This window comes from Arachis duranensis, chromosome 9 (genome assembly GCF_000817695.3).
Source record: "Arachis duranensis cultivar V14167 chromosome 9, aradu.V14167.gnm2.J7QH, whole genome shotgun sequence".
NCBI lineage: Eukaryota > Viridiplantae > Streptophyta > Magnoliopsida > Fabales > Fabaceae > Arachis > Arachis duranensis.
Window position 1 is genome coordinate 109,121,042 of NC_029780.3, and position 27,330 is coordinate 109,148,371.

General features: G+C 36.9%; 4 protein-coding genes and 1 non-coding gene across 5 annotated transcripts; 3 read left to right on the forward strand and 2 right to left on the reverse strand.

Moving 5' to 3' along the window:
- Positions 1-3,803: 3,803 nt before the first annotated feature.
- Positions 3,804-5,872, forward strand: LOC107467055 (RHOMBOID-like protein 3). Its single transcript, XM_016086075.3, has 5 exons — positions 3,804-4,163; positions 4,719-4,882; positions 4,963-5,126; positions 5,210-5,460; positions 5,543-5,872. The coding sequence occupies exons 1-5, from the start codon at positions 3,856-3,858 to the stop codon at positions 5,655-5,657; spliced, it is 1,002 nt and encodes a 333-aa protein (XP_015941561.1). The 5' UTR covers positions 3,804-3,855; the 3' UTR covers positions 5,658-5,872.
- A 324-nt stretch (positions 5,873-6,196) lies between these two features.
- TRNAV-AAC (transfer RNA valine (anticodon AAC)) lies at positions 6,197-6,270 on the reverse strand. Its single transcript has one exon. It is a non-coding gene; the product is annotated as a tRNA-Val (tRNA).
- Positions 6,271-6,533: 263 nt separating this feature from the next.
- On the forward strand, positions 6,534-6,890 carry LOC107466887 (putative non-specific lipid-transfer protein 14). Its single transcript, XM_016085897.3, has one exon. It carries the CDS (start codon positions 6,534-6,536, stop codon positions 6,888-6,890), a length of 357 nt encoding a protein of 118 aa, XP_015941383.1.
- Positions 6,891-8,512: 1,622 nt separating this feature from the next.
- LOC107466886 (protein IQ-DOMAIN 23) lies at positions 8,513-11,135 on the reverse strand. The gene is given in 5 exon segments (XM_016085896.3): positions 8,513-9,142; positions 9,229-9,276; positions 9,375-9,581; positions 10,744-10,900; positions 10,902-11,135. Coding segments are annotated over 5 exon segments (1,014 nt in total). The 5' UTR covers positions 11,000-11,135; the 3' UTR covers positions 8,513-8,638.
- An 11,949-nt stretch (positions 11,136-23,084) lies between these two features.
- On the forward strand, positions 23,085-26,263 carry LOC107467102 (F-box protein PP2-A13-like). The gene is made up of 3 exons (XM_016086140.3): positions 23,085-23,626; positions 23,726-23,844; positions 25,640-26,263. The coding sequence occupies exons 1-3, from the start codon at positions 23,306-23,308 to the stop codon at positions 26,058-26,060; spliced, it is 861 nt and encodes a 286-aa protein (XP_015941626.1). The 5' UTR covers positions 23,085-23,305; the 3' UTR covers positions 26,061-26,263.
- Positions 26,264-27,330: the final 1,067 nt, after the last annotated feature.

Here is a 27,330-nt window from a genome sequence, read left to right on the forward strand (position 1 = left end):
TGAGCACCTGCTACAGTTTACAAGGGTTGAATACCCGAAAACAACCATCCACGTATACAGTTACAGTAAACATCCGATTTCATACATAAATGAACATCCAACACATATAAGTAAAGATAAACATGTAACTACTATCTAAAGCGACTAGCTGCACACCGAATGAAATTAATCAAGCTCCTTATACAACAAAGCATCGGAACTTATCTAGATTAAATTGGTTCATTGAAATTAATCAAGTCTAGTTTCTTGCAACAATTACGAACACACCGGATACCAATATCTTTAGAGAATAAAGCCACCCGTTGCTAACAACAAAAGCATCACACTTGGCATTTGCGTCTTTGAAAAATATCATCTTCATCTACAATTGTTGACAAATGAATAACTATTGAAATCCTATATCCATGAAGAAAAATATTAAAGGTACTCGAAACCATTTCCAACAGATTCTAACTGCTGCCGAATGAGCTTAACAAAGACATGTAACTACCAGCTTGTTGGCACTCATGCCGACAAACCGGAACAGCCAAATTCCATATTTTGAGAGGCCTCCAGAGGAACCACCTGCTAAACAACACAAAAATATGACAACAATTAACTATTTGCATAGTAATGTACTAAATAATCGTGCAAGGTCGGATTAATTTAATCATGTACCGGAGCGACATTTAATTTATTCTCTATCTAGTTTATTCATCATATAAATATAGTTAATCTAAATATGCAGGATAAATATTTAGTCAACCATGAATTCATATCTCTTGAATATTTAACAATTATTTTATAGAGAGTCTAAATAACCACATCTCCATTAGCTATATTTTATATTATATACTTCACTAATATAGTTCCAGTGGAGCTTTGGAATTATTATCACACGCAAATTCTGCACATATCAAATATACATGACATTGAATTATCACATGCGAATTCTTCATCCATATAATCATAAAAAGAATTTAATAAAATCATAGAAGTGGTTGCATGTGGAGTGCTTCTGTTGCATCTACTGAAACATTTAACATAAAAAAGAGCCCCCCTACTTTCACTAAGTGGAATGAATAAAAATCATAAACAAATAACCATTCGCTATGCATGCCCCCACATAAATTGCTTACCTTGTTGGATTCCTCACCCTCTTCTATGCAATGGTTGGAAACCAGCCATCAAACATTTTGGAATCCAAAAAGTATCAATCCATTAATCTAAGCCTAATCTAAACACTAAAAGCAGATTTAAAAATTAGTTAACATAAATAAACGAAAGAACACGGGAAGGAGGAAGCATGGAACCTGCGTTGGTGAAAGGGGAAGAATGAAAAGAGAGGAGTAGCAGAGGCGGCGTTGCAGCGGCACAGAGCTCAACCGCTGCTGGGTTGCACTGGGGTTTCTCGCAGGTGGACTTGATGCGGTGCCGTCAAAACGCGCCGGACGACCAGAATGCGCTGCTGGGAGTTCACCGGTGCGGACTTCTGGTGACAAGACACAAGCCAGGGAGAAGATGCGTTATCACTGTCGGCAGGAGAAGCTGCGTTTTTGGTCTGTCCATGCCCTTCAGAGAGAGATGTTCGTGGTTTTGGATTTTATATAACTAAATCCTAATTTTTCAAAAAACTCAAATTATCAAATCTTTATAATTAATACTTGTACCCATAATTTAATTTTAATTTCAATTAAACCCCATTGTATGCATTGTACAATAAAACTATACTTTTCCTTATTTTTATTCATTAGGGGGAGCTATCTATTAATTGTTGAGCAAGAATGATTCATAAAATTTCCATTTGTTGCCACTCAACAAAGGGGGTACTCCTTAGCTTGACTTAGGTCACTTAAATAACATGGTTTTGACGACTATACAAACAATTAATAACTATATATACCAAAAATAAGAAAGCTGTGTCTTTTGAATCTCTCTGATCCTAACATATATTGTAGAGTTGTCATGTTGCTTCTCTCTATCTCTTTCTCTGGAGTGAAGTCAACACAGGTCTACGTTGACGTATATCAATATATATTCCCATAGTAGAAGTAGGTTAGGAATCACGTCAAGATTCACTAATCCTTAGACCCGAAGTGAAATCTAGAAACGTGTGGAGGGAAAGAATTTTGTAAGGCATAGCTTTGTCATCTTTTGCCTTAAAAATAAATTACAAATAATGTAATTTTGGGCCGAGTGATATATATACATATTGTTGATACAAGCAAAATTTAATCATTTGGATCAGAACTCATATCTTTGATAATTTAAAACACACGAAAATTTTAACGAGTAGAAATGATTCCTAAAATGCTTAATTAGTTTATTAAATAATTACAAAATAAAGAAAAGGAGGAGGGGCAAAATGAGAGTGAGGATTAAGCAATAGGGGCATGCCAACTGAAAGTGAGAACCAACCAAGAGAGTGCGCGATGATAAGACTAGTTCATTTGGCGTATACGCATAGATTTTAATATATATCCAATAACCATAACCATATATTTAATTTATATGATACAGCTTGTTAGAAAAATGGTCATATGTGATAGTGTGCATTATCCAGCTGTCGTTGCATCATATCCACCCACCGAATACATACCTTGCTGTTGCTCTCTATTTCAGAATATTACTCCTTCATAGTTTGTATTTAATTAACCTTGATTATAATCCATGACATGATCTCTTTCACAATTGACACCTAATAATGAGTTCCGGTTATTCATAAAGAGAAGTCTTGAAAGAATTCAAGTAATTATTAACGTTTTATAAGCATCTAAATATATGAAGCCCTCGAGTTTGTAATTGGGGTTAACGCGCATACAAAATGTGTGATGTGTGGACGGGTGGAAAGCAGAGTATATTAAGATATTATGATTATTGTTTATACAAATGGAATATTCTACCTTTTTGAAAGCTAAATAATATATACCAATAATCAAACTATCAAAGTCATAGTGGTTGGCAAAGTCCTAGCCTCCTAGGAGAATGTAAATATAGCTCCTCTATTAGTCCATTTATTTTTCGTTTAGTTAATTTTTAACTATTTGCGTTTACAACTAGTAATTAATTTCATGAATAATAATAATGATAAAGAAAAATCCTGAATCACATTTCTGATTTCTGTAAGTTCGTTCTCGTACAATGAATTGTTGATATGACATCTACATGCATGTTTCTTAATGAATGTGATGATATATGTTACGTTCTTTTACTTTGTTGGCGAACACACAGCATGCAATTAAAACGGTTACCTAGTTATTAATTTGAAATTGATTTATCTACCTCACTTCAATTGAACAAGCTAAGCTCATATATCTATGCCCTATTCAATTTGGTATGAATTTGATTTTACACTTTTTAAGTGCAATACAGTCGTCATATATAATTCGAAGCAAATAATGTAACTTGTTTTAATTTCTTGCAAGAAAGAAGAGCAAACAAAATCGTGTGAATGAGTTAATTAGTTGGTGTGTAATTTCAATTATTTACGAAACTTTACACAAAAGGAAAACGTGGAGGAGCATTATAAAGGAAAAATATCCGTTTTCTAATTGTGTCTCCTGAATTTGGGTTAAGATTTTTATTGATAGATAATAGCGAAGCAGTTATTTAATAAAAAGGGCGCAAGTGAAAACCGACATACGTATATAGTAGCTTCAGGTAAGATCTTATCCTACTAGAAGCAATCAGAATCCGCCACGTGGTGAACCGTTTAGCGTGTGGGAGCATAGTAATGTTGTTTCTTATTGTTACCGCAGCAGTGAAGTGAATCCAAGTTGTTTAGTTAATTAGTTGTGTAGCACCTTCTTGTATCTCATGTCTTCCATATAAAAGGGGGTTCACATATTCTTCATTTTTGGTGTTGGATTCGAGAATATGAGTAGTATGGGAGGGAGAGATCTTGAGAGCGGTGGAACCAAGAACACTTCTAGAGCTCCACCACAAGCAGCAGCAGTTTCTTCTTCTTCTTCTTCATATGCTTATGATCCAGAAACTCATTGGACATCATGGCTTGTGCCCATGTTTGTGGTTGCAAATATTGCTGTTTTCATCGTTGCCATGTACATCAACGACTGCCCCAAGAACAACATAGGACTCCAGGGTAATTGTGTCGCCAGGTTCCTTGGCAGGTTCTCTTTTCAGCCTCTTAGGGAGAATCCACTGCTTGGCCCTTCTTCTTCAACGTAACACCTCTCAGTTCCCTTCATTCTTTTTTTTGCTTTTATTCAATCACTTCCTCCAATTAGTATCAATTTATATATTTCAAGTCGAGTACTTTCTGTTTTTATTCAAATTTCTAATTTCTGAGACTTGGGGGATTTGAATCGATTCTCAAATTCCAGAGTTCAGATATTGGATGACTATTAATTCCTATTGTCTCGTAGTTGTTTTTCTGATGTCACTGCTGGATTGTCCAATTTCATATGTCTGAGATGCAATTTTTTTTTTTAATCATAATTGAAATTGGAAGCCAAGTGGTGTTCATAGAAATAAATAATAAATGAAGCAAAGTAAAGAAATGCAAGTTGTCGCATAAGGGAAGGAAGCCAAATAAGTAAAATAATTATGTCACAGACATAACAATGTGGACTAATATTTTTTAAACTGCAATTTGCAACGGTATCTTTCTTATTTAAATGCCAAACAAAGAAAGGTTTTAAGATGCCAATAATCATGACCATTATATTGAGAGATGGTGTTGATCTAATTGAATTTACTTCTTTTTCTGTGGTTTGAAGGTTGAGAAAGATGGGAGGTCTTGAGTGGGATAATGTTGTGAATAAGCATCAGGCATGGAGACTTGTCACTTGCATTTGGTTACATGCTGGAATTATTCATTTGCTAGCAAACATGTTGAGTCTGGTCTTCATTGGTATTCGGCTTGAGCAGCAATTTGGATTTGGTATGTGATTTAGTGAGAATGAGAAACATTTAAACTTGCTATTTTTGCTGCAATCTGATCCATGGAAACCTTTCTGGCAGTGAGAATAGGAATCATATATCTAGTGTCTGGATTTGGGGGGAGTGTGCTGTCTACTCTGTTCATTAGAAACAACATCTCTGTTGGTGCATCTGGTGCTCTCTTTGGACTTCTTGGAGCAATGCTTTCGGAACTTTTCACAAACTGGACCATCTATTCAAATAAAGTGAGAGTCTTCATCATGCTAATTTGAGATTTGAGATTCCATTAATTATTGACTTTGACTCCCATATTGTTGCAAATTTGAAGGCAATGGCTCTGATCACACTTTTGGTCATCATTGTCATCAACCTTGCCCTTGGCATTTTGCCCCACGTTGATAATTTCGCTCACATCGGAGGATTCCTTACCGGATTCCTTCTCGGTTTCATTTTGCTGCCCCGTCCTCAGTTTGGTTGGTTAGAGCAGCGTCATCTTCCGGCCGGTGTTCGCCTCAAGTCCAAGTACAAGGCTTACCAGTATGTTCTATGGATACTCTCCCTTCTTCTCTTGATTGCCGGGTAAGTAATTAAGTTCCTTCCTTCATTTTAATTTGTTCTCTTTTTATGATAAAACTATAATGAATCATTTGCTTGATTTCAGGTTATCAATTGCATTGGTGATGCTATTTCGGGGTGAAAATGGATATGATCACTGCCATTGGTGCCACTACCTTACATGCGTTCCAACTTCTAAATGGAAATGCAATGACACTTAAACACACTAGTTAATGCTACCAATTTTCTTTTCTCATGTGTATAGTCATAGCCCATAGCTCTTAGATAATGCCTTCTCTTCTCTTAATTATTTGTTTTTCGACGTCTAAAATTTGTTGTATTTGTGTGGATTTGTCTCTGCCTTTTTTTTTTCAATACATATATGTAGTATACATAAAGATAAATTTATTTTTATTAGAATCCATTTTTCATCTCATCTCAGAACAGCTTTCCTGTGGTCCATTTCTATCCTGACGTGTAAAACAAGTAAACTTTAATTTAATGAATTCAAAATCAATCACTAAATAACATGTCAGAAAATACTAATGTCCTATTCCCATAAGAAAGGTAGGTCATCAACATCCAAAAGAAGATGTTTTAAGAACTAAGCAAATTAGGTAGATAACGCAATTGGGTGTGTGTGCCAAGAATGGGACACCTCACCATAATAACTGCTCATTCTTAAATTCTAAACTTAAAGGTTTCGTGCTACTGTCTGTTTCAAAACCCAAAAGACACAGAAAAAATAATATTCAAACAATGGCGTCGCCCGGACTTGAACCGGAGACCTTCAGTGTGTTAGACTGACGTGATAACCAACTACACCACGACACCCTGATGCTGTTATCACAGTTTAATTATTTTACTGACAAAGATGAGTAGAACTCGTATGGTCAAAAATTATGTTGAAAATTTGAAATAGTTGCATCATGCATACCTCAAAGTTCACTTAAAATTCATGTTAAGACCATGAGCAACACATTGCACACCAACCAAGCATTCCCCCCATGTATATACATGCCTATATAATTTTATGATGTATTGGAAGTATTCCACTGAAGAAGCAGATTGTGATTGAACCTTATAACAATAAACAAATGGAAAGCTACAAAGCAATGATAATACTTTTGGCAGTGATGTTAATGTCATATGTCCCATTTGCACCCGCAGTCATAGATTGCCCAATAGTGAACCAGCTATTCTCAGCATGCTCCATATTCATCACATATGGCTCGCCAGACCCCATGCCAGGAACACCATGTTGTGATGCAATGTCTGGATTGAACATCATTGCTAATGCTAACTCTGGTGACAATAGGCAATCTGTTTGTAGGTGCTTAATGGGCCTCATTGAAACCTACAACCCAAATGCCACTGCTATTGGTACCTTACCGGGCCTCTGTGGTGTCTCTTTGGGCTTCACCATTGATCCTAACACAAACTGCGGTTTCTAATTAACTCTTGTGGATGCATGCATGTGATGTAGGTGTGAAACTCACAATCTTTTAGCAATATTTTCATGCATAGTCATAATGCACAATGCAATTCTTTCATGATGAATTATGATAATAGTCTTTTCTTTCACTATGCAGGCTCATTTAACACATTTAGGAATAATTGTTGAAGGATCTATAACAGATCAAATAAAATAGAAAATGTTCAGACTTGGAGGAGTTTTTAAAGTTTCAGTCATGCAGAATGTAACAATAATAAAGTGTTGGTTTTGATTTCAGATACTAGATTTTAATTATTGTACATTATATTAGTGTAATGTAATGCAATTAAAGTTTGATTTCATGGAAAATGAAAGAAGAAAAAAAATGAAAGATCTGATTGGTTCTAATCTCTACTAACCACTTGAGTGATACTTATCCTACAAAATAGGACAAAGGCTATGGTTCACTGTTTTGTAATTAATTATGTTTGGTGGTTGTTGGATGTGTAGAGCAATGATCTCAACCATCTCCAAATGCATCCATTGTGCCTAGTACCTCACTTAATTAAACTAAGCTATGCAGCAGTGAAAGCTTTCAATGTTTGGTACCCACACCCATGCATATGTCACACCATTTTTTATGGGTAAGGATGTGTCAACTTTAATAATAACATTGTATGCATTATTATTTATCACCAACTGTACTATTCTATGATACTGCTCTTTCTCACGGTACTACATATGTCTAGGTGAAGGCAATTCAACTCATTCATTATTATTACCAACATACATACCAACAAGTAACACCAGATGTTTCTAAAGAGAATGATTATGCCAAGACGAAAATCCAAATCCAATTCCGTATCAATCTTTTTCGGTTGTTGAACTTATAGTTTATTAGCAGTTCAATTCCATATTGATTCAAACAAATATAGTTTATTAGCAGTTCAATTCCATATTGATTCAAACAAATTTAAGCTGTTTTTTTCTTTTTCCTTTAACTTGTACATCAATGATTAAAGTTAATGATTTTGGCATAATATGAACCAAGGCACCACACTCTTGCAAAAGAAGTAAAAGAAAAGTGCATTCTAAGTTGTCATTTAATGAAAAATCATACACTATAAAAGAGAGGTGGGGTTAGATGAAACATATATAAGAGGGGTACCCCTATCATGAACATAATCCCGAGGGAAAAAAAAAAAAAAACCTTGAACACAAAAACCCAGTTTTTTTGGGTTTGGGGGGGTTGAGTACTTATGGTGTCATATGTCACTTCATTTGTGAATTATTTCGTCCTTTTTGTTTTCACACGTCCGTTTCTGAATAATATGGACCACCGAAAGGGCCTAACTAGAATGAAAGCTACTACCATGCTATCTACCTTCCGTGAATTCACAGTGGATAAATAAATATACAAAGGAAAATATCAAAAGAAGCAAGAAAAACATGACATAATTGATTTTAATGGATTAAATCCTCTAGGTAATGTTATGAACTAACTATTGTAGAAGTTGGAGACAAAGTTTGATAACTTTACCTAAAGATAGAAAATCGAGGATTCAGCCCTCGATATAGGCAAGAATTTATACACGGAATTTGAGAGTAGCTAGCAATGTACCTTTTTGCTAAGAGGAATAGTTCTAGACAAGACAACTTAGTCCGTTACTATATATAGCTTGATGAGAAGTTACAAAAGCACTGATAATGAATATTATTATTTAGTGTGCATAAGGATATATTCAAAAGACATGCATGCAAGCAATGTCACCTTAAATTGGTAACCCCAATTCTATTGAAACGACTACTTGACACTTTACTCCTCAAATGTGAATGATAGTGAAGAAGAGTATTATTGGAACAAGCGTATCCGTATCTATCATAATCAAGTCTCTGTCTTGGTGCACTCTGCGATCTAACCTTAGCTCTAGAAGAGTGCGTGTTGGACATGTAGTTGGGGTGCCCTGCATAGCCATGGAAGGAGCACTCGCTCCTTGTGGGCGTAAAGGGTCCACCCTGCCTCCTAGATGATGACGAAGACAATAATGTTTGCGGGCTGTTATCGGCGGTTCTTGAACATACTTCTTCTTTTCCTTTCATTGACCTTAGTGGCGGTTTCCATGTGTCTACTTCCAGAATCTTGTCACTCATCTTCTCCTCATCGTCGTCTCTGTTTTCTCTTTCTTTCATCCATCGCTCTAACCAACTCGAACCAAACCGTGCCCCTCTCTCCCACTCGCTGTTCCTGAAGTTCGCATTGGAACTACATCTCTGCCACCAGTTCAACAAGAAATTTTATGTGTTAATAACTACTAATATTTAGATGATTAATATGAGAAAGAATTAGAATTTCATACCTTCAAAATAGAAGATCCATCAAATTTAGTACTATATTCTTCAGGGACCTTGAATGAAGCCAGATTATATTATTATAAACAAGAATTAGAAAGCATTGATGGCATGGATAACTAAATAGAAAGGTATGTTTGCTTAATTAGCTTACAGGGTAATAATGGGAAAGTGAAGGCTTGAAAGAGTGCATAGTGGTATTAGTATGTGAGAACACGCGAGTGGCACGTGCCTGGGCCTGGAGTCGCACCAATGTTTGCATGCGCCTTAGCATATCTGCGGTTTGCTTTCTCACGATGTGGCCCCTAACCAATGCTTGCAACTTCACCAATGCTTTTAGCGCTCTCAATGCCCTCCTTGCCTTCAATATCATTACATTACATTCCTTTTTATTAGTTGAAAGGTAGTGAAAGGTGAAAAGGATGCAACCCCTCCCCTGCTGTCTCTTACATGCTAGTACTATGTATATGTTAGTGACCTTAACCACACTTATTCATTACTTCATTCACGTGAAACTTTTTAACATAAATTAAAGTAAGGTGAAAAGCACCTTTTAATTTTTTCCACAAAAGAATACGGTAATAATGTAATAGTTTCTTCTTCCCCTTATTAATTTGGCCGTCCAATGCAAATAAAAATGAGTTTGACCAGAAAACATACCATACAGATCCATTCAAAAAGCCAACCAATTAATAAGTGGTTAACAACTTGTTCATCACTCTCCTTAATGGCAAGGCAACCCTACCAACAAGCACTTACTTAGTAGCTTCGTTGGCGCAGGGCCACTGCTACTACAACCCCCCTTTTTCCTGAGCTTTGAGCTTGCTTTTTGGTGTAGAAATGGCTATTCTTCTTTGCCTTCTCCAAAGGTAACCATCATTTCATAAGTCACCAAAAAATGTGGGCCTTTTTTATATGCTAAATACTAGCATACCCACCCCTCACTTTCCACAATAAAGTTGATTCATGTTACCCACTATCAAATTTTACTTTTTTTAGTTTTACCCTCAAGCCATTCCCATTTCCCAACATAGCGTTTTGCTGATGAAATATGAATAGTATTACTGCATCAATGTGGAATGAGCAATGAACAATGTAAAGCCAAAATCGAACATAAGGAGAGAGACAAGACAAGTGACCCATAACAATATTGATACGAAAAAAAGAAGAAAATTTCCTAAAAGGACGAATTTACTGCACAAAATAAAAAGAATCTCTAATATGAAGGAAAATGTATGTTGTCAGCAGAAAACAGTAGTACTGAAAATGCAAAGGCCAGACAAAATACACGCTTTCCAGAATCGAAATTGGTTTAATAATACAATATTATTGGAAGGGAATATGTCCACGGAACAGGTTGTTTTCACTTTCATGCGCAAATTAAAATATTTTATTATTAAGGAAAGAAAATAGTGCTAGTGAGTAGTGACTATCATCGTTGGAAATTAAGCATTACTTAATAAGTTGCGAAACACTGAACAGAATGATTTATTGTTCTAGTAGTACTACAATTTTTCACATACCAAGTAACCACGAAACGCCGATTGTATCTTAACGGCGGCGGAGGAAACGTTCCGCCTGCTGGTAGTGGTGGGAGTAGTTGGGGGAGCTCCGGCACTGGTGAGGCGAACAACCTCGGCGGCGGCGTGGGGCGGAGGAGGGGGGTTGTGGTTGCGGAGGGTGTTTGGCGAAGCTCCATCTTCTCTTGGGCGGTTTGGAGGCAGGGGTTTGTGTGGTGGGTTTCTTTTTGGCGCCAAAAAGTCGGCGGAAGAAGCCCATGATACGGTGTCAAGTCATGATGGAGAAAGGATTATGTGGTTTATTTGATTTTGGGTTCAAATGAAGTAATCCAAGAAGAAGAAGAAGAAGAAGAAATGAGTGAGAGAAAGTAAGAGAGATAAAGACACTTATAGAATGAACACCTCAACTCAACTCAACTCAACTCAACTCAACTCAACATTAAATATTAAAAAATGTTATTGATACACTAAAATTAACTATCAATAAATTTATATCTAAATATAAATATAGTTTAATTTATTTTTAATATATATTTATATTTAAATATATATTTTATACTAATAATTAATTTTAATGATTGATTTTAATATACACGTAATAATCAATACATATATATACTACGTCTACGTGTATTCACTATTTTGCTCATTTGGATTTCGATTTAGGTAGATATTACATGAAGATTTTATAATTGTTTTCGTAGAAAAATATTTTTTTTTAATTTTTTGATGATAAATTATATGGTTAGATTTTGATATTTATAAAAAGTGTTGTCTTTATTTAAAATATGGCTAAATAAATAAGTCACATTTTTAAACAAAATATCTTTATAAAAATATATTTTTGTCATTTTTATTTAAGTAATTGTCTTCAATTTATATTTCATCTTTAACTTTCTTCTTCTTATTCTCTCATCACCTCCCATGTCCTAAGTTTATTAACTATTTTATCTTTTTTTTTTAAATATATGTTAGTTAAATTCTAAAACTTATCTCAATATTTGTTTTGTTTAAACAGACTTCAATGATATCTGGTTAAAATTCATTTCCAAAAGGTGAAATCGAAAACGTGTAAATATGGCAATGAAAAATAAATTAAGAAAAAAATAATAATTTAAAATTCGTTTTTTGTTTTTTTATAAGTGAAACAATGTTAGCTAAAAATAAAAAATGTTTTGCAGTTATAAATTCTTTAGTAATTTAACAATAAGTTAACAATAGGTAGCAGAATTTTGATAAATTTCTTCGCAGTCTTTCCTGCATGATTGTGAAAGAAGACAAAAGGGATGAGAGGTGGAATGTGTACATGTTCTAATGTTGTTAATCCTCTGTCCGCTTTCACAATACCTGATGAGTATCTTATCTCTTAGCTTTATTCAAATTATTAATCAAGTTCATTTCTATACTTCAAAAACTCTTTTTTTTTGACAAAAAGAAGAATTAATTTGTGTACCTTAAACAAAAGAGCCAAGACTCAAGAGACAACATATGATTATGCGGAAATATAGTAATCCACTCATTTTTCTGTGGAAATACGACAAAGTTTTCATTAATTCTTAACAATACTAATGATTAGCGAATAACGATGCTGGCATTTATGGGAAATTGGGAATTGCCCGAAACAGTTTTATTGTGACATACTGAGATACAAATATCATATCTTACTTGGGTAACAAAAATGGCCAGGCACCGCAGAAGAACAGTAGTGTACAAAACACGTATATAAAAGTTAAAAATGCACTATACTAGAAGGTAATAATGAAAGGGTGTTGGAATCAATACAAGAACACAAGTAAATTAAACTTAGTACAAGGTATAGCTGCTTCTTCTCCAACGTAACAGAACAAGTTTTTAGTACAAATTAATAATCCCAGCATGCAGCATATGCAATATTTTTTCCTATGGTGTACAAATTAAATGACCCACATCATATACCAGCCAAAAATATAACAACTACCCAGTAAACAGTTACCAAAAACATGTAAGTAACAGTATGATTTAACATTATCCCATGATTTTAGTAGCAGAGAGAAGCCTAGGGCTATATCTACTAGACACAACATACATAAATGGAAGCAGCCAGATTTGGACATGGTCCTGTCGTGCTCATGCCATGTGTTGATGTTCAAAACTAAGGTTAGAGGATCCAGATTGATAGGAATTATATCTAGGCATGTATACGTTAGGCAAACTAAAATTTCCAGCATAGGTCCGCCAGAAATGGATCTGCGTACAAGGTATCATGTGAGTGTATATATTTGGTCAGACAGAGATCTAGCGCTTTTCTTTTTTTGGTATTAGGTATGGAGTCTTTAATCAGTTACGGAATCAGGACCAAAGCCCAAATAAATATTACATGAGAAGCCCATAGGAACAAAGTTTGGAAGCCCTCTAATTAAAAGGGTTTTGCTATGGAAAACAGTTAGGGCTCTTGGAGCTTAATCCAAACTATGTTTTGCAAGCCCTATGACGTTGTGCTTTTTGTGTCACTGCTAAGCAACGCATTCAAAAACAAGTGTTGTGCTTAATATGATAATATCATCTTCAAATTACATGAAGACTCCTCCACACGAAGTTCTTATTTTATACGGAGGCATTCTCTCATCTTTCACAGAATTTACAGGTTTTACTCCACACTAACTATTTTGTGGCGATAAATGAATGTAGAGAAAAAAAACTTACTCTTGGTTCATGATATATATAAGAATGTAGTCAACTCCAGCTAGCTAGGCGATTAATTTATTAAGATAGCACGTGAAGAACGAGGGGAGGTTGGATCCTCAGAGGTCAATTCTGCTAGCTGGAGGGACACTCTCATGGGCCCTTCCCCTTTCACCCTCTTTAAGTCTTTACCCACACAATAATTACTGTCTCCCAACCCATTTCTGAAAATTCTTCCAACGATCAAACTTATTTTTTAGCTTAGGATGATCATGTGTTGGCACTAAGCTAGTGCCACTGTTCTTATTGATATTGCGATGGATGGTTGTGGTTGTGCCACAACATGAACGGTTTTATAAGTCAACTAGTCAAGTAAACTATGACAACAAGCCATGTTACCACTATTTCTATAGATGCATATATTTATTAGATTTCACAATTTGAATGCACTACTTTGCTTTACTTTGATTGTAATTTAATGAATTCATTTGTGTCAATTATTCTATGAATTTTTTGAGATATATATATATATATATACATACACACCACACACACATCAAGTTCAGTTGTCTGTCCGGAAAATTCTGCTAGAAACATATTGTTAGAATAAATTCACAAATCAATATAACATAGACTTCAATTAGCTATAGTCAAATTTGTTTAGTTAATATCAATTAAATTTTTTTAAATAAATGTTTTATTTTATATTTTAAATTCTAAAAAATTTAAACCCTAAACTCTACATCATAAATCACAATTTTAAATTTTAAATTCTCTACAACTAATTAAAAGTTAGTTCTTATACTTATTTTTTCCGTTAATTTTCTTATTTGATTTTGATCATCATTAATAATTTTGTTAATCAATTATATATAGCAACACAAAATACATTTATACAAAGAATTTTATATCAACCATGCATGCGGTGCAGATAATTAATTAAATACTGTGTGATGTTGATAAGAAAAACAAAAGATTAGTAAGGAAAAAAGAGAGTAACCATGTGATTCTCGATTTGGCAGCTACTATCAAGAATAATTAATTTCTTTAGATTTCACCTCTAACCTAATTTTGTCATGTTGGTTAATATAGCTTATGCCTTTACATGAGTGAGAAGAAACCAAATATTTTATTTGCAAGTTCCAATTAACAATCGTGTTTAATTATGAAACGGGTAATTAACATACATACACCAAAGTAGGATTCTGTTACGGTAGGTAACCGGAGATTAATACTGTGGATGGCGTTTGGCGGCCCAAGTGTGTGAAGGAGGAGAACTCCGGATGGATCTGCAACTCGGGAGGCTCTGTCCGACTTGGGCTCGCGAGTGATCCGACTTCTTCAGACCAAGTCGTGGTTGATACCGACTTCTTACGTGGAGGTCGGTACTTAGCTAGGTTTAATCCTTCAGATTAGGCCTTTTAATTGGACCTGGGCCTTTATCATTGGGCCAGGGTATGAACAGTGCCCCTACTTGAGCCCAAATTTTTCTTTAAAGTTTGGGTTCAAGTACTTAACTCGGGTTCGTAGTCGACTTGCTTGGAGGAAACATGGGTCTTAGAAACCGACGTGATTTTCGCGACCCTTTGTTTCTGACAGTTATGTCAATTCAATCGTCGTGTCCGTTGGGGAAGCGTTAAGGGCTTTGGTAACGGTGCAATCTCATTAATGACCGCTCCGCTTTTACCATTATGCCCCTTAGCGTGTTTATAAATACTTTCCCTCTCTTTCATTTTTCCGTTTCTGCAATCTTTCAAATTTCTTCTTTCCTTGCTCGTGCTGTATTCTTGTGTTCGAAGATTTCTGTTCTCCTCCAACCTTCATTTCTTGGATAAAGGTTAGTTTTGTTTCTTCCATATCATGCCTTATGTTTGCATGTTTTGTTTTGTGAGTGGATAGGTTGACCTGTAGATTCTAGCTTCGTATCTCTCCTCTTTAGGGACCGTGTTTTTTGATTTTTCTTTTCCTTTTTTCCTTTTGTAGGTTTCTGCCACTTTTCTTTATATATAAAAAATGGCTTCCGTAGACGTTCTTTCTCAGTGGGTTGATGTTACGGTCCTTGGGGAGGAACCGTTGGTCGATGCTGAGTTCATCACTCATCTTCGTACTCATCATGGGCTCTGTACTTCGGAGGAGGACGAGCCAAAAAATGAACTGATAATCCCGGGTCCTAAAGACCGGGTATGTTTTGGGAGAGTTAATGAGGCGGTCCCTCATTTTTTCTTCATGTATGAATGTATGATCACCCGCTTGGGTGTTTTTCTTCCTTTCTCAGATTTCGAGATATCTGTTTTGCACCACTGTATAGTTGCCCCTACTCAACTTCACCCCAATTCTTGGGGTTTTTTGAAGATCTATCAGTTTATAAGCCACGCTCTGGACTTTCCGACCTCTTTGAGGATTTTCTTCTTTCTTTTTCATATGACTAAGCCCTTTAGTGGGCTAAACAACAAACAGCAATGGGTATCCTTCCGAGCCATACAAGGTCGGAGGATTTTTACCCTTTTCGACGAATCTTTTCATGACTTCAAAAACTTCTTTTTCAAAGTTCAAGCCGTAGAGGGTCACCACCCCTTCTTCCTTGATGAGCACTCTTCCCCTCGCTTCTCTCTTTATTGGTTGGCGGCCTCCCCTTGTGAAAAGTATGGTCTAGATGACCTAGACGAGGTGGAGGCGGCCATTGTGGGGTTTTTCCGAGAAGCGTGGGGGAGGGCCCCATACTTGGATACGAGGAAAATCCTCCAGGGGACGCCGACTTTTGTTCAATCTTGCATAGGTAGTGCATGCATTCCTTATTTCCGAGTTGTTTCTGCCGACTTGTATTTTACCGATTTGTAACTTGGTTGTTTCTTTTGTAGATATGGCAAAGAAGAATGCTCAAGAGTCCTACCAGAGGGTCCAGGAGGCCAAAGCGAAGTCCCGGGCTAGGTCCGGTGGTGCCAAGGCAATCACTTCTCCTCCTCCTCCTCCTCCTCCTCCTCCTCCTAGGACTGTGGGTACTCCCTCTCAACCTATTATTATTTCCTCCTCCAGTTTGTCTCGACCACTCCCTTCTACCAAACTTCTCTCCGAGCCAGAGAAGAAGAAGCGCAAGACTTCAGAGTCTGGCCCTTCTTGGGATGGCGGGGTTAAGGCGGATGCTCTTGCATTCGTCCAAAAGAATATCTATCCTTTTATAAATATGGATGATATTTCTGTTCGGAACCACCTCACCGCTCTGGCCGAGGAGAGTTTTAGGGCGGCGGGAGTTTGTGGCAAACTTTTGGACATCTTTGAGAAGACTCCCCTCAGCTCTTTGGGGGCAACCTCAAAGGTTGAGGAGCTGGAGGGGAGGCTTCTTGTTTTTCAAAAACATGAGAGGGAGTTGAAGGAAGAGAGGGATAAGTTGAGGGAGGAGAGAGACAGCCTCCGGGAGAAGGAGAGCCAGCTGCAGGCCCAACTTACCATGGAGGCGAATTTGAGGAAGACAGCCCAGGAGAGTTACCAAAGTCTATTTCGTGATATTGTGGCTGTGAGGAAGGATTTGCTGAACTCTCGGAATGCTTATGCCGAGTTGGAGGACTCTATCGCTGAGGGCGCTGAGGAGTCTTGGAGAATTTTCTTAGAGCAAGTCAGAGTTATCGCTCCCGACTTGGATCTTTCTCCTCTACATCCTGACAAGGTAGTTATTGATGGCGCCATCGTTGATCCTCCTGTCCCCGAGGTTGTTTCCGAGTCAGACTTGAAGACTCGGGGGCAGAGGATCATTGAGTCTCCTCCTCGTTCCCGAGATGCTCCGAGTTCTTCAGCTGTTCATCCGACTTCCTCTTCGGCTCCTCCTCCTGGTCCTGGTGGCGCTCCTCCTGAGTCTGGCGGTGGTGATTCCTCTACTCCTTTGAAAAGATGACTTTATATATTTTTTATGGCTATATGGGGGCCCGGCCTGTGGGTCCCCCCTTTTTTAAACTTATTTATCTGTCGTTGGTTGTGAGAACAATTTCCTTTGGCCTTTTAAGGCCGTAAACAAAATATTTTTGGCGAGTGCCCTTTTTGAACAAGGGTGCAGGAAAGTAAATGCCCTTTTTTGGATAAGGGTTCTAAGTTACCTTGTGCGTGCATGCTTTCTTGTTTTTGATATTTTTGATCTTTTCGGAAAAACCTTTTTGTTGGCTTGCATTGTTTTCTCGAGCCTTTTTCGTTCAAGGGCTTTTATGCAGCCTTTAAACTTTTTCCAGGTTTTCCTATCTCTTTTGTTATCCTTTATACTCAACTTTGCTTTAGTGAGTTTTTATGACTTAGGTTATTTTTGTGATGCGTTTTTCATCTACTCGGAGTATTTCCGAGTTTTTCTACTCGGGTTCTTGTCTCGACTTACTAATCGGACTGTTCCCAAGTTTAATACGATCAACTCATACAACCTCTTTACACCGACTTGTGCCTCGTCGTTTTATCCTGACGACCATCTTAGGTCGGTTCATGGGATTTTTACGTTTTGTCGAGCTTAAGTCGGCGCGTTTCGTAGAAAGACTTAGAAAAATAAAGAAGGATATCATAAGAGATATTGTAAATGAAAAAGATCTTTATTAATTAGGAAGGTACCTTCTTGCTACTAAGGGTTTTGATAGCCTATTTTTCCTTAGCCTCTACTGTGATGCCTCGTTAAAAACCCTTCTCCAGAAAAAACCCTTTTTGGGAAAAAATCACGAAGTTGGGAAAAGAGTACATCAGGGAGTAGAGTTCGCTTTTAACTGTAGTACCTTTTCATATTACAAGCATGCCACGACCTTGGTAGCTCAGTGCCATCCAGGTCGGTTACTTTATAATAACCTTTTCTGCCGTTTAGGTCGGTTACTTTATAATAACCTTTTCCTAAGACCTCATTGATTTTGTATGGCCCCTTCCAATTTGCGGCGAGCTTTCCTTCCCCTGATTTGTTGACTCCAATGTCGTTTCTGATGAGGACCAAGTCATCCAGGACAAATGCTCTTCGAATGACTTTCTTGTTGTATCTAGTAGTCATCCTTTGCTTTAATGCCGCTTCTCTTATCTGGGCGCCTTCTCGGACTTCGGGGAGCAAGTCGAGCTCCTTTTTGTGCCCCTGTATATTTCCGACCTCGTCATGGAGAATTACCCTTGGGCTTTGCTCATTGATTTCTATTGGAATCATGGCTTTTACGCCGTATACTAGTCGGAAGGGTGTTTCTCCTGTGGCGGATTGGGGGGTTGTCCTATAAGCCCATAACACTTGAGGGAGCTCTTCAGCCCAAGCTCCCTTCGCTTCCTGTAATCTTTTCTTCAATCCTGCCAGTATGACCTTGTTAGCTGCCTCGGCTTGCCCATTGGCTTGTGGGTGTTCCACCGAGGTGAATTGATGCTTGATTTTCATACTGGCTACCAGATTTCTGAAGGTGGCGTCGGTAAATTGGGTTCCATTGTCTGTGGTGATGGAATAAGGTATTCCATACCTTGTGATGATGTTTTTGTAGAGGAACCTGCGACTTCTTTGAGCGGTGATAGTGGCTAATGGTTCTGCTTCTATCCACTTTGTGAAATAATCTATTCCCACGATCAAGTACCTGACTTGTCCTGGTACTTGGGGAAAAGGACCTAACAAATCCATTCCCCATTTTGCGAAAGGCCAGGGGGAAGTGATACTGATGAGCTCTTCTGGTGGAGCTACGTGGAAATTTGCATGCATCTGGCATGGCTGGCATTTTTTCACGAAGTCTGTGGCATCTTTCTACAAGGTCGGCCAATAGAATCCTGCTCGGATTACTTTCCTGGCCAATGACCTTGCTCCGAGATGGTTTCCGCAGATCCCACTATGTACTTCCTCCAACACCTTGGTGGTTCTCGAGGTCGGTACGCACTTTAGTAATGGTGTTGATATCCCTCTTCTGTAAAGGACATTTCTCACCAAAGTATAATGTTGTGCTTCCCTTCGGATCTTTTTAGCTTCCTTCTCTTCCTTGGGGAGGATGTCGAATTTCAGGTATTCGACTAAGGGATTCATCCATCCGAGGTTTAAACCGACTACCTCAAGTACCTCTTGTTCATCTTCTGTTTTTGAGACCGAGGGCTCTTGGAGGGTTTCTTGAATCAGGCTTCTGTTGTTTCCTCCGGGTTTGGTGCTTGCTAACTTGGATAGGGCATCAGCTCTGCTATTTAGATCCCAAGTTATGTGTTTAACCTCGGTTTCCGCAAAGTGCCCGAGGTGCTCCAAGGTTTTTTCCAAGTATTTCTTCATATTGGGGTCCTTTGCCTGATATTCTCCGTTTATCTGGGAGGTCACCACCTGTGAGTCGCTATATATCAATATTTTTGTAGCACCGACTTCTTCTGCCAACTTTAATCCGGCTATCAAGGCTTCATATTCTGCCTGATTGTTTGAAGCCGGGAATTCAAATTTTAAGGAGACCTCTATCTGGGTTCCTCTTTCATCTGCCAATATTATGCCTGCGCCGCTCCCTGTTTTGTTGGAGGATCCATCTACATAGAGTTCCCATGTAGTTGGCTTTTCCTCTTGATCTCCTGCATGTTCTGCTACGAAGTCGGCGAGGCATTGGGCTTTGATTGCTGTTCGAGTTTCATATCTCAAATCGAACTCGGAGAGCTCTATTGCCCATTGAACCATTCTTCCCGCAACATCCGTCTTTTGGAGGATTTGCTTCATGGGTTGGTTCGTGCGGACTCTTATTGTGTGAGCCTGAAAGTAAGGTCGTAGCCTTCGTGAGGCTATCACCAAGGAGTAGGCAAACTTTTCTAGTTTGTGGTACCTTAGTTCAGGGCCTTGTAGGACCTTACTGATGAAGTAGACCGGGTGTTGTCCGACCTCGTCTTCTCTGATCAGGGCTGATGAGACAGCCTTGTTTGCTACGGATAGGTATAGGACGAGGTCTTTTTCCGGTATTGGTCGGGTCAAGATAGGAGGTTGACTTAGGAATCTTTTGAACTCTTGGAACGCCTCCTCACATTCCGAGGTCCATTCAAATTGGCATCCCTTCCTTAATAAGGAGAATAGTGGAAGGGATTTTAGTGCCGATCCTGCCAAAAATCTGGAGAGGGCTGCAAGTCGGCCATTGAGCTGTTGAACCTCTCTCAAACAAGTCGGGCTTTTCATTTCTAGGATGGCTCTGCATTTGTCGGGATTGGCCTCAATCCCTCTTTGTGTTAGCATGAACCCTAGAAATTTCCCTGCTTCCACCGCGAAGGCGCATTTTGCGGGATTTAGTCTCATCCCATGCAACCTTATAGTGTTGAAGACTTGTGAGAGGTCGGATAAGAGGTCGACTTCTTGCTTGGTTTTTACTAACATGTCGTCGACGTATACTTCCATTAGGCTCCCTAGATGGGGGAAAAACACTTTAAATGAATTTCATTACATGTCTCGTCTAATTTGATTTAGAGAATCAAATGAGATATGTATATAACAAAATTCAATAAGTCAAACGAAAGATATACGGTGAATATTATCCGATCTCCTCTAAAATAACATGTAAGTTATCCTTCATTATGTGTCACATTGTAATTGGTCCTTATCTTAACCATAGTTGGGTTATTTTATAATTTATTATTCTTAAAATATCAAAGCTCCACTCCCGTTAATTGAAGCACATTCCACTCCTCCATTTTTTGTTCATCACTTAATTACCTAGATTCGGTCCTTTCAAGTACCGATTGCGTTCGTGACAAGAAGCACCAACGTCATCGCCATCTACTGCCTTCCCACACAACCTCTATTTCTTTAGTGCATCATCCCTTAGTCCATAACTTGTCCTTCCCAGTATAGCCAGCGCTTCTTTTTGCCATGTATCACTGCTTATCCATATAATTAATGGTTAATTTTAGTTATTAAATTTTTTTATTAAAAAAATATATCTTTATTTAATTACATAATAGAACATATCACTACTAGAAAATTAGTTATTACAGACGGATATTTTCGACAGATTTTATCCCACGGAAATACAGATGGAATTTCAGAGGGATTATTTTGTCGGAAAACAAAAAAATGAATTAGCATAAATTACAGACGGAAAACAAAATTCGTCGATATTTTTGTTGGTAAAATTAATTTTTTTTCGTGGAAAATCGTTACAGACGAAAAATCTGTCTGTAATTAAATAAACAAAACACTACATTTTATTAAATTATTAGAGACATAAAATCCGTTGTAAATTTAAATTTTGTCGGAAATATTAAAATAAAGTTCGGCATTACCAACTCCTCCTCATTTCACATATTCTTCCCCGCGCCTCCACACCCTCCCCTCTAAATGCTCGATCGGCGGTGCTTCTCAGCCTTGCACCGCCGTCGCACCTTGTGCCGCCGCTGCACCGAACCTCCATTGCACTGAACTTTCATCGCCCCGTCACACCCCTTCCCGGCTCTTCTATGTGTGTTGCCCGCGCGTTCCCTTTCGAACCCTTATTTGCATTTCTCTGCCACCGTCTTCGTCGCCATCGTCTACCTTCGCGATTTTATAAAACTACATCACTGATCGCTCATTCAGCGGCACTAACCATAACCAATGGCGTCCGCCGAGCAGCCATTGAAGAAGCGAAAGCACGACACTCTCCCGGAATCCTCACTACCACACCACCGCCGCTAGCACTGCTGCCACAATCACCTCAAACCCTAGCTCGTCCGCCTACTCCTCCTCCTCCTCTGCCTCTGTCACAGGATGAGGTCGTCACCAAGCAGAGGAACAAAGATGAGGTTCGAACCATGTTTGAGAGCTACCATAGCATCAAGCTCTTCTTGTCAAAGAAGGAAGGTGATTTCATCCATGACCTTGAACAGAGCTTCTTCGCTCTCGTCAATGCTTGTAGAGGTAAACACCACTAAACAACACTTCATAGTTCATTCTCTATCTTTTTGGAGGGTATAAATTCGAAATCAAGGTTAATGAATTTGAGTTTGTTTATACCATTCAGACCCTAATGTACCATTCTTCTCTTCCTCAGAATATAGCGTTTTCTCATATCTTTCTAATTCAGTCAATCCAATTAGATTCTGATTGAGATCTCTAAACCTTATCTTGAAAGAATACAGTTTTTAGCACCAGCATATCTAAGAAAGATGAAGCCCTCAATTTGCTTAGTGCATATAACTATGTAATTTTATCTGATCAAGACCAAATGAAAGTAAGCATAACAAATTAAAAAAGCATCACCTATTTCATGTTTTTTTATTTTGTCAAAATTGAATGTTGACTAATATTGCTATATATATGTATACATGTAGGAATTAACAAAGACATTAGACTTTATAATTGACACAGCATTGGTGATCATCCTTTTGATCCTTATATAGCACTTCTAAATTTGTTTTAAAGCATCCATTTATTCGCATGTTATTTGTTGCAATGTCTTTTGTTTTCAATAAACCTGTTTAAGTTGATTCATATTTTAGTATGTATATAACAAAATTCAATTTAGAATATTTATAAAATATTTTTTTATTGAATTTATGTATATAAATTATCCTATAAGTATGTTTGTTGCTAAATATATAGGAGCGTGAATGCACGCGTGATGTGAATACGTGATGATACAATGAATAGCTAGTTAGCTACGCACAACACACATTATTATTCCATGCACACTCATGTACTATACGTCCCCTTCAATTATAAATTCTTTTTCTTCCCTTTTTTTTCCTTTGAAGGTTAATTAATGAACAAAGACATATATATAAGAATTTCACTTTATGCCTTTTCCAACACACACTACTCTCTCTACCTTCCCATTTTCAAATGGTGCCTCTACCACTACTTCTTCTTTCTCCTTAATCCAACACACCAAGGAAGAAAATGGAAAAGCAAGTTCTGTCTCTTTTCATATTCTCCCACCTACTTTATCTCCTCCTCCTTTACCTTTGAACCCAAAAACACCCTTTTAATTTCATCATAAAATATCTATTTATGGGGGCTGGTATTTCTTTGTCAACTTCAAACAAGTGTGATTATGATGATGGAAAGCCAGGTCTTGGGGACATACCAGAGAGCTGCATATCAAGGTTGCTGATGAATCTGGATCCACCAGAAATATGCCAACTGGCTAGAGTGAACCGCGCTTTTCACAGAGCTTCCTCAGCTGATTTTGTGTGGGAATCAAAGTTGCCACAAACCTACAAGTTCCTTGCCAAAAAAGTCTTTGCTCAACACAATATTATTGCTTCTATGACTAAGAAAGACATTTATACAAAACTATGTTTACCCAATCGCTTCGATGCTGGCACCAAGGTCACTCACTTACTTATATTGCATTCATTTTAGCTTTCCCTTTTCAACTTTCAACTTCTCTTTTTGCACTTAATTACTAAACCCTTCTTTTTATTATAGGAAGTTTGGTTGGATAAATGGAGCGGACAAATTTGTTTGTTCATGTCATCCAAGTCCTTCAACATAACAGGAATAGATGATAGAAGATATTGGAATTATATTCCAACTGAAGAATCCAGGTAACTTATTATTATTATTATGTCGTTTTTAATGAATAATAATGTAATATTAGATCTACAATTCTTCTCTTGTTTTCTGGTTGAACTTGCATTGAAGGTATAAAGGTTCGGAAATATTTTTGGTCAAAACCTGAGTCCTGAGTCCCAAATCATGAACCATTCCAATTATGCCTTCTTAGATTGTCTTTGATTTATTACTTGTATATTTTTCGGTTGGATTTTTGTTCTATAAATTTATCAAAATATAATCTTTCTTTCATCATGTTGTGTGCCTCGGTCTTGGATCTAGATTGTGCATGAATACATATATTATATTACTTATAAAGTCTTCCAAATTAAACAACTGGTTTAAGAAACTATTTGTCTGTATCTTATAGGCAGAAAAATGAAAGAATTTTGTATTATAACGATAAGTTCATTTCTGTCATGCTTCACAAGTATTATGTCCCATCCATCAGGCAATCTCACTCTAATATAATAATAATAGTTATCAAGTACTAATTAATGACTTTGTCTCGATTTTAGGAGATATTTTTCAGATGATATGTGGTCAATTTTGTATTGAGTTAAAATAAAATATCCCAAGTGCGAAAATGTTCAATAATCAATATATTTATATTATTTTCAAACGTTGAAAATAGCTAGTGATCTCCGAATTTAGAAGAAACCTAATACTTGTAGAAATGAACAATGTTGTATCATATGGTAATCGTTCTGCCTAAATATATATATATATCTACGTTGAAAACATTCATGATTGGATTTTAGATTCCCAATGGAACATGAAATTTTCCATAGATTACGCTAAAAGCTTTTCACCTAATAATGTAGGAATTTTCTAACGAGCTGTCAACGATCTTGAAAGCTTATGGGCAATGCCATTGGTTTTGATATATTGATTATGGCAACTAATAAATACTTTTGGTTTTAGTCAATCATTAATATTTTATCTGTAATTAAAGAAAAAGAAAGAAGAGTGCAAGCAATGCAATCTGCAATTTTTAAAAAAAAATAGTATTAAAACTAAATAGATGAAAAGGACTACTTGTGTTGAAGGGAAAGCAATGATAGGTAATCGCATAGATTTTGCTCATTCTGTATGGAATATGGATAAAGCAAAGAAGAATGCAAGATCATATTCTAATTGCAACAAAAACTTCTTTGGTCATTAATCCCATTATTTATTCATTTGTTTATTATTAATTACTACCACTATATATTATGTGCCTTCGGTCATAACTTGGGAAGCATGCATGCCTTATCATTTGTTTATAATATGCTTAAGAAGGATTACTATTGGTATCGCTTTTATTAGAATCTATGCAATTTGTTTAATTTCTAGAAAGGTTAGAACTTTTCTGAATAATAATACCCTTCCAATATTAAAGAATAATCCTTTCTGTGTGCTTAGCTTGTTCCCGGTCCCATTGAAAAGGCATCATAATAATAATAATAATATTAATAATAATAATAATAATATATACTATTTGTATACTAAAATCAGCTACTAATGTATTTGTGTATAAATATATATGTGGTTTAATTTATTTTCAATATGTATTTGTATTTTACTGGTGACTGATTTTGGTGGCTGATTTTAGTGTACACGTACCATGATTCATAATAATAATAATAATAATAATAAATGTTCTCAATCCAATAAACCAAATTGCACTTTTCTTCTGTTGGAAACGGATTCCAACTCTAAGCTGATGGCTTTTCCTAATCAACGTGGTTTATTGTTGCATTTGAATTAGCATTTGGATTTGGATTGATATAAAAATGGCAACCGCAGGTTCAAGAGCGTTGCCTATCTTCAACAAATGTGGTGGGTTGAGGTGGTGGGGGAGCTAGAGTTTGAATTCCCTGTGGGCAGTTACACCCTATTTTTCAGACTCCAATTGGGCATGGCCTCTAAAAGAAAGGGCCGCCGTGTGTGCAACGTGGACCAAGTCCATGGCTGGGACATCAAGCCCGTCCGATTTCAACTCTCCACATCACACGGCCATCTTTCTCACTCAGAGTCTTATTTGACTAGCCCAGGGGAGTGGATCCACTACCGTGTTGGAGATTTTATTGTTGATAGGCCCAATGAGCCCACTAAACTGAAGTTCTCTTTGGCCCAAATTGATTGCACTCACACCAAAGGTGGCCTCTGCATAGATGGTGCCATCATCTGCCCAACCCAGTTTAGCCACAAAATTATACTCTTCTAGCTCATTATTTTTACGCACAGTTACAGAGGTTATAAATAAGGGTCTTCTTTTTTAATTAGACACTGGCATTTGTAACAAGTTCTCATTTCCTCTTGATGTTTGTGTTGTACATATTAATTTGCTGTTTGATACCACAGGTATATTATTAAAAAAAAAATTAAATTAGGTTTGTCTAGTAAATAGCTCATTAACCCGTTTAAACAAGTGTGTAAGTTTGAATCTCACCTATAATTTGTTTTATTTAACTTTATTTAATGATATTAGTAGTTCATTCTCTCATCTATATTACCCGCCTATAATTGTCTATCATAATGATAATTAATTTGATTCTTCTTGTAAAATAAATAAAGAAGAGGTAATAAAATATAAATAGAAAACACTACTATAAAAATAACATATTAATATTATATTAGTAGTATGTTAAGAGAGAAAGTAAAAAAGTAAAAAAGTGCTCTATATTGTAGTGCATATAAGAAAGAGAGAGAAAGTATTTGCTTTTATTATTGCTGTGTATATTCCTTTTGCCTCGTTCATGCTTTTATAGGCAAACAAATTCTACTTTTTAAACTTTATTAATTGTGCTATGTCATGAGAATTGCTCCTTTCAGCATAGAAAAACTGAGCTGCCCATAAATGGGTATCCATCCTTATCCATCCTTATTGTAACATTTTCCCTTGGATGCTCATTTAGGAATATGTCTCATTAAAATCTTACTAAAAAAAAATCCAGTGGGAAAAAACATTAGTGAAGGAAAAAGAGTACAATATCCTTTGTGACGGGGACTGTCTCATTAAAAATCTTGTCAAGAAAAACCCAATGGAAAAAAAAACTGACCAAGAAAAAAAAGTACAGTCTCCCCCTCTTGTTGACATCATTTAATGTTTTGAAATCGGCGCATCCCAATCTCATGTATCAATATTTCAAAAGAGGATTTTGGGAGTGACTTTGTAAATAAATCTGCCAGATTGTCACTTGAGCAGATCTGTTGAACATCAATTGTTCCTTGAATTTGAAGATCGTGAGTGAAGAAAAATTTAGGAGAAATATGCTTTGTTCTATTACCTTTGATGTATCCGCCTTTAAGTTGAGCAATGCATGTTGTATTATCTTCAAACAGGACAGTTGGAGCTATCTTATGATCAATCAGTCCACATGATGACAGAATATATTGGATCAAACTCCTGAACCAAAAACAATGGCGACTTGCTTCATGAATCGCTAGTATTTTGGCATGATTAGAGGATGTTGCAGCAATCGTCTCTTTCGTGG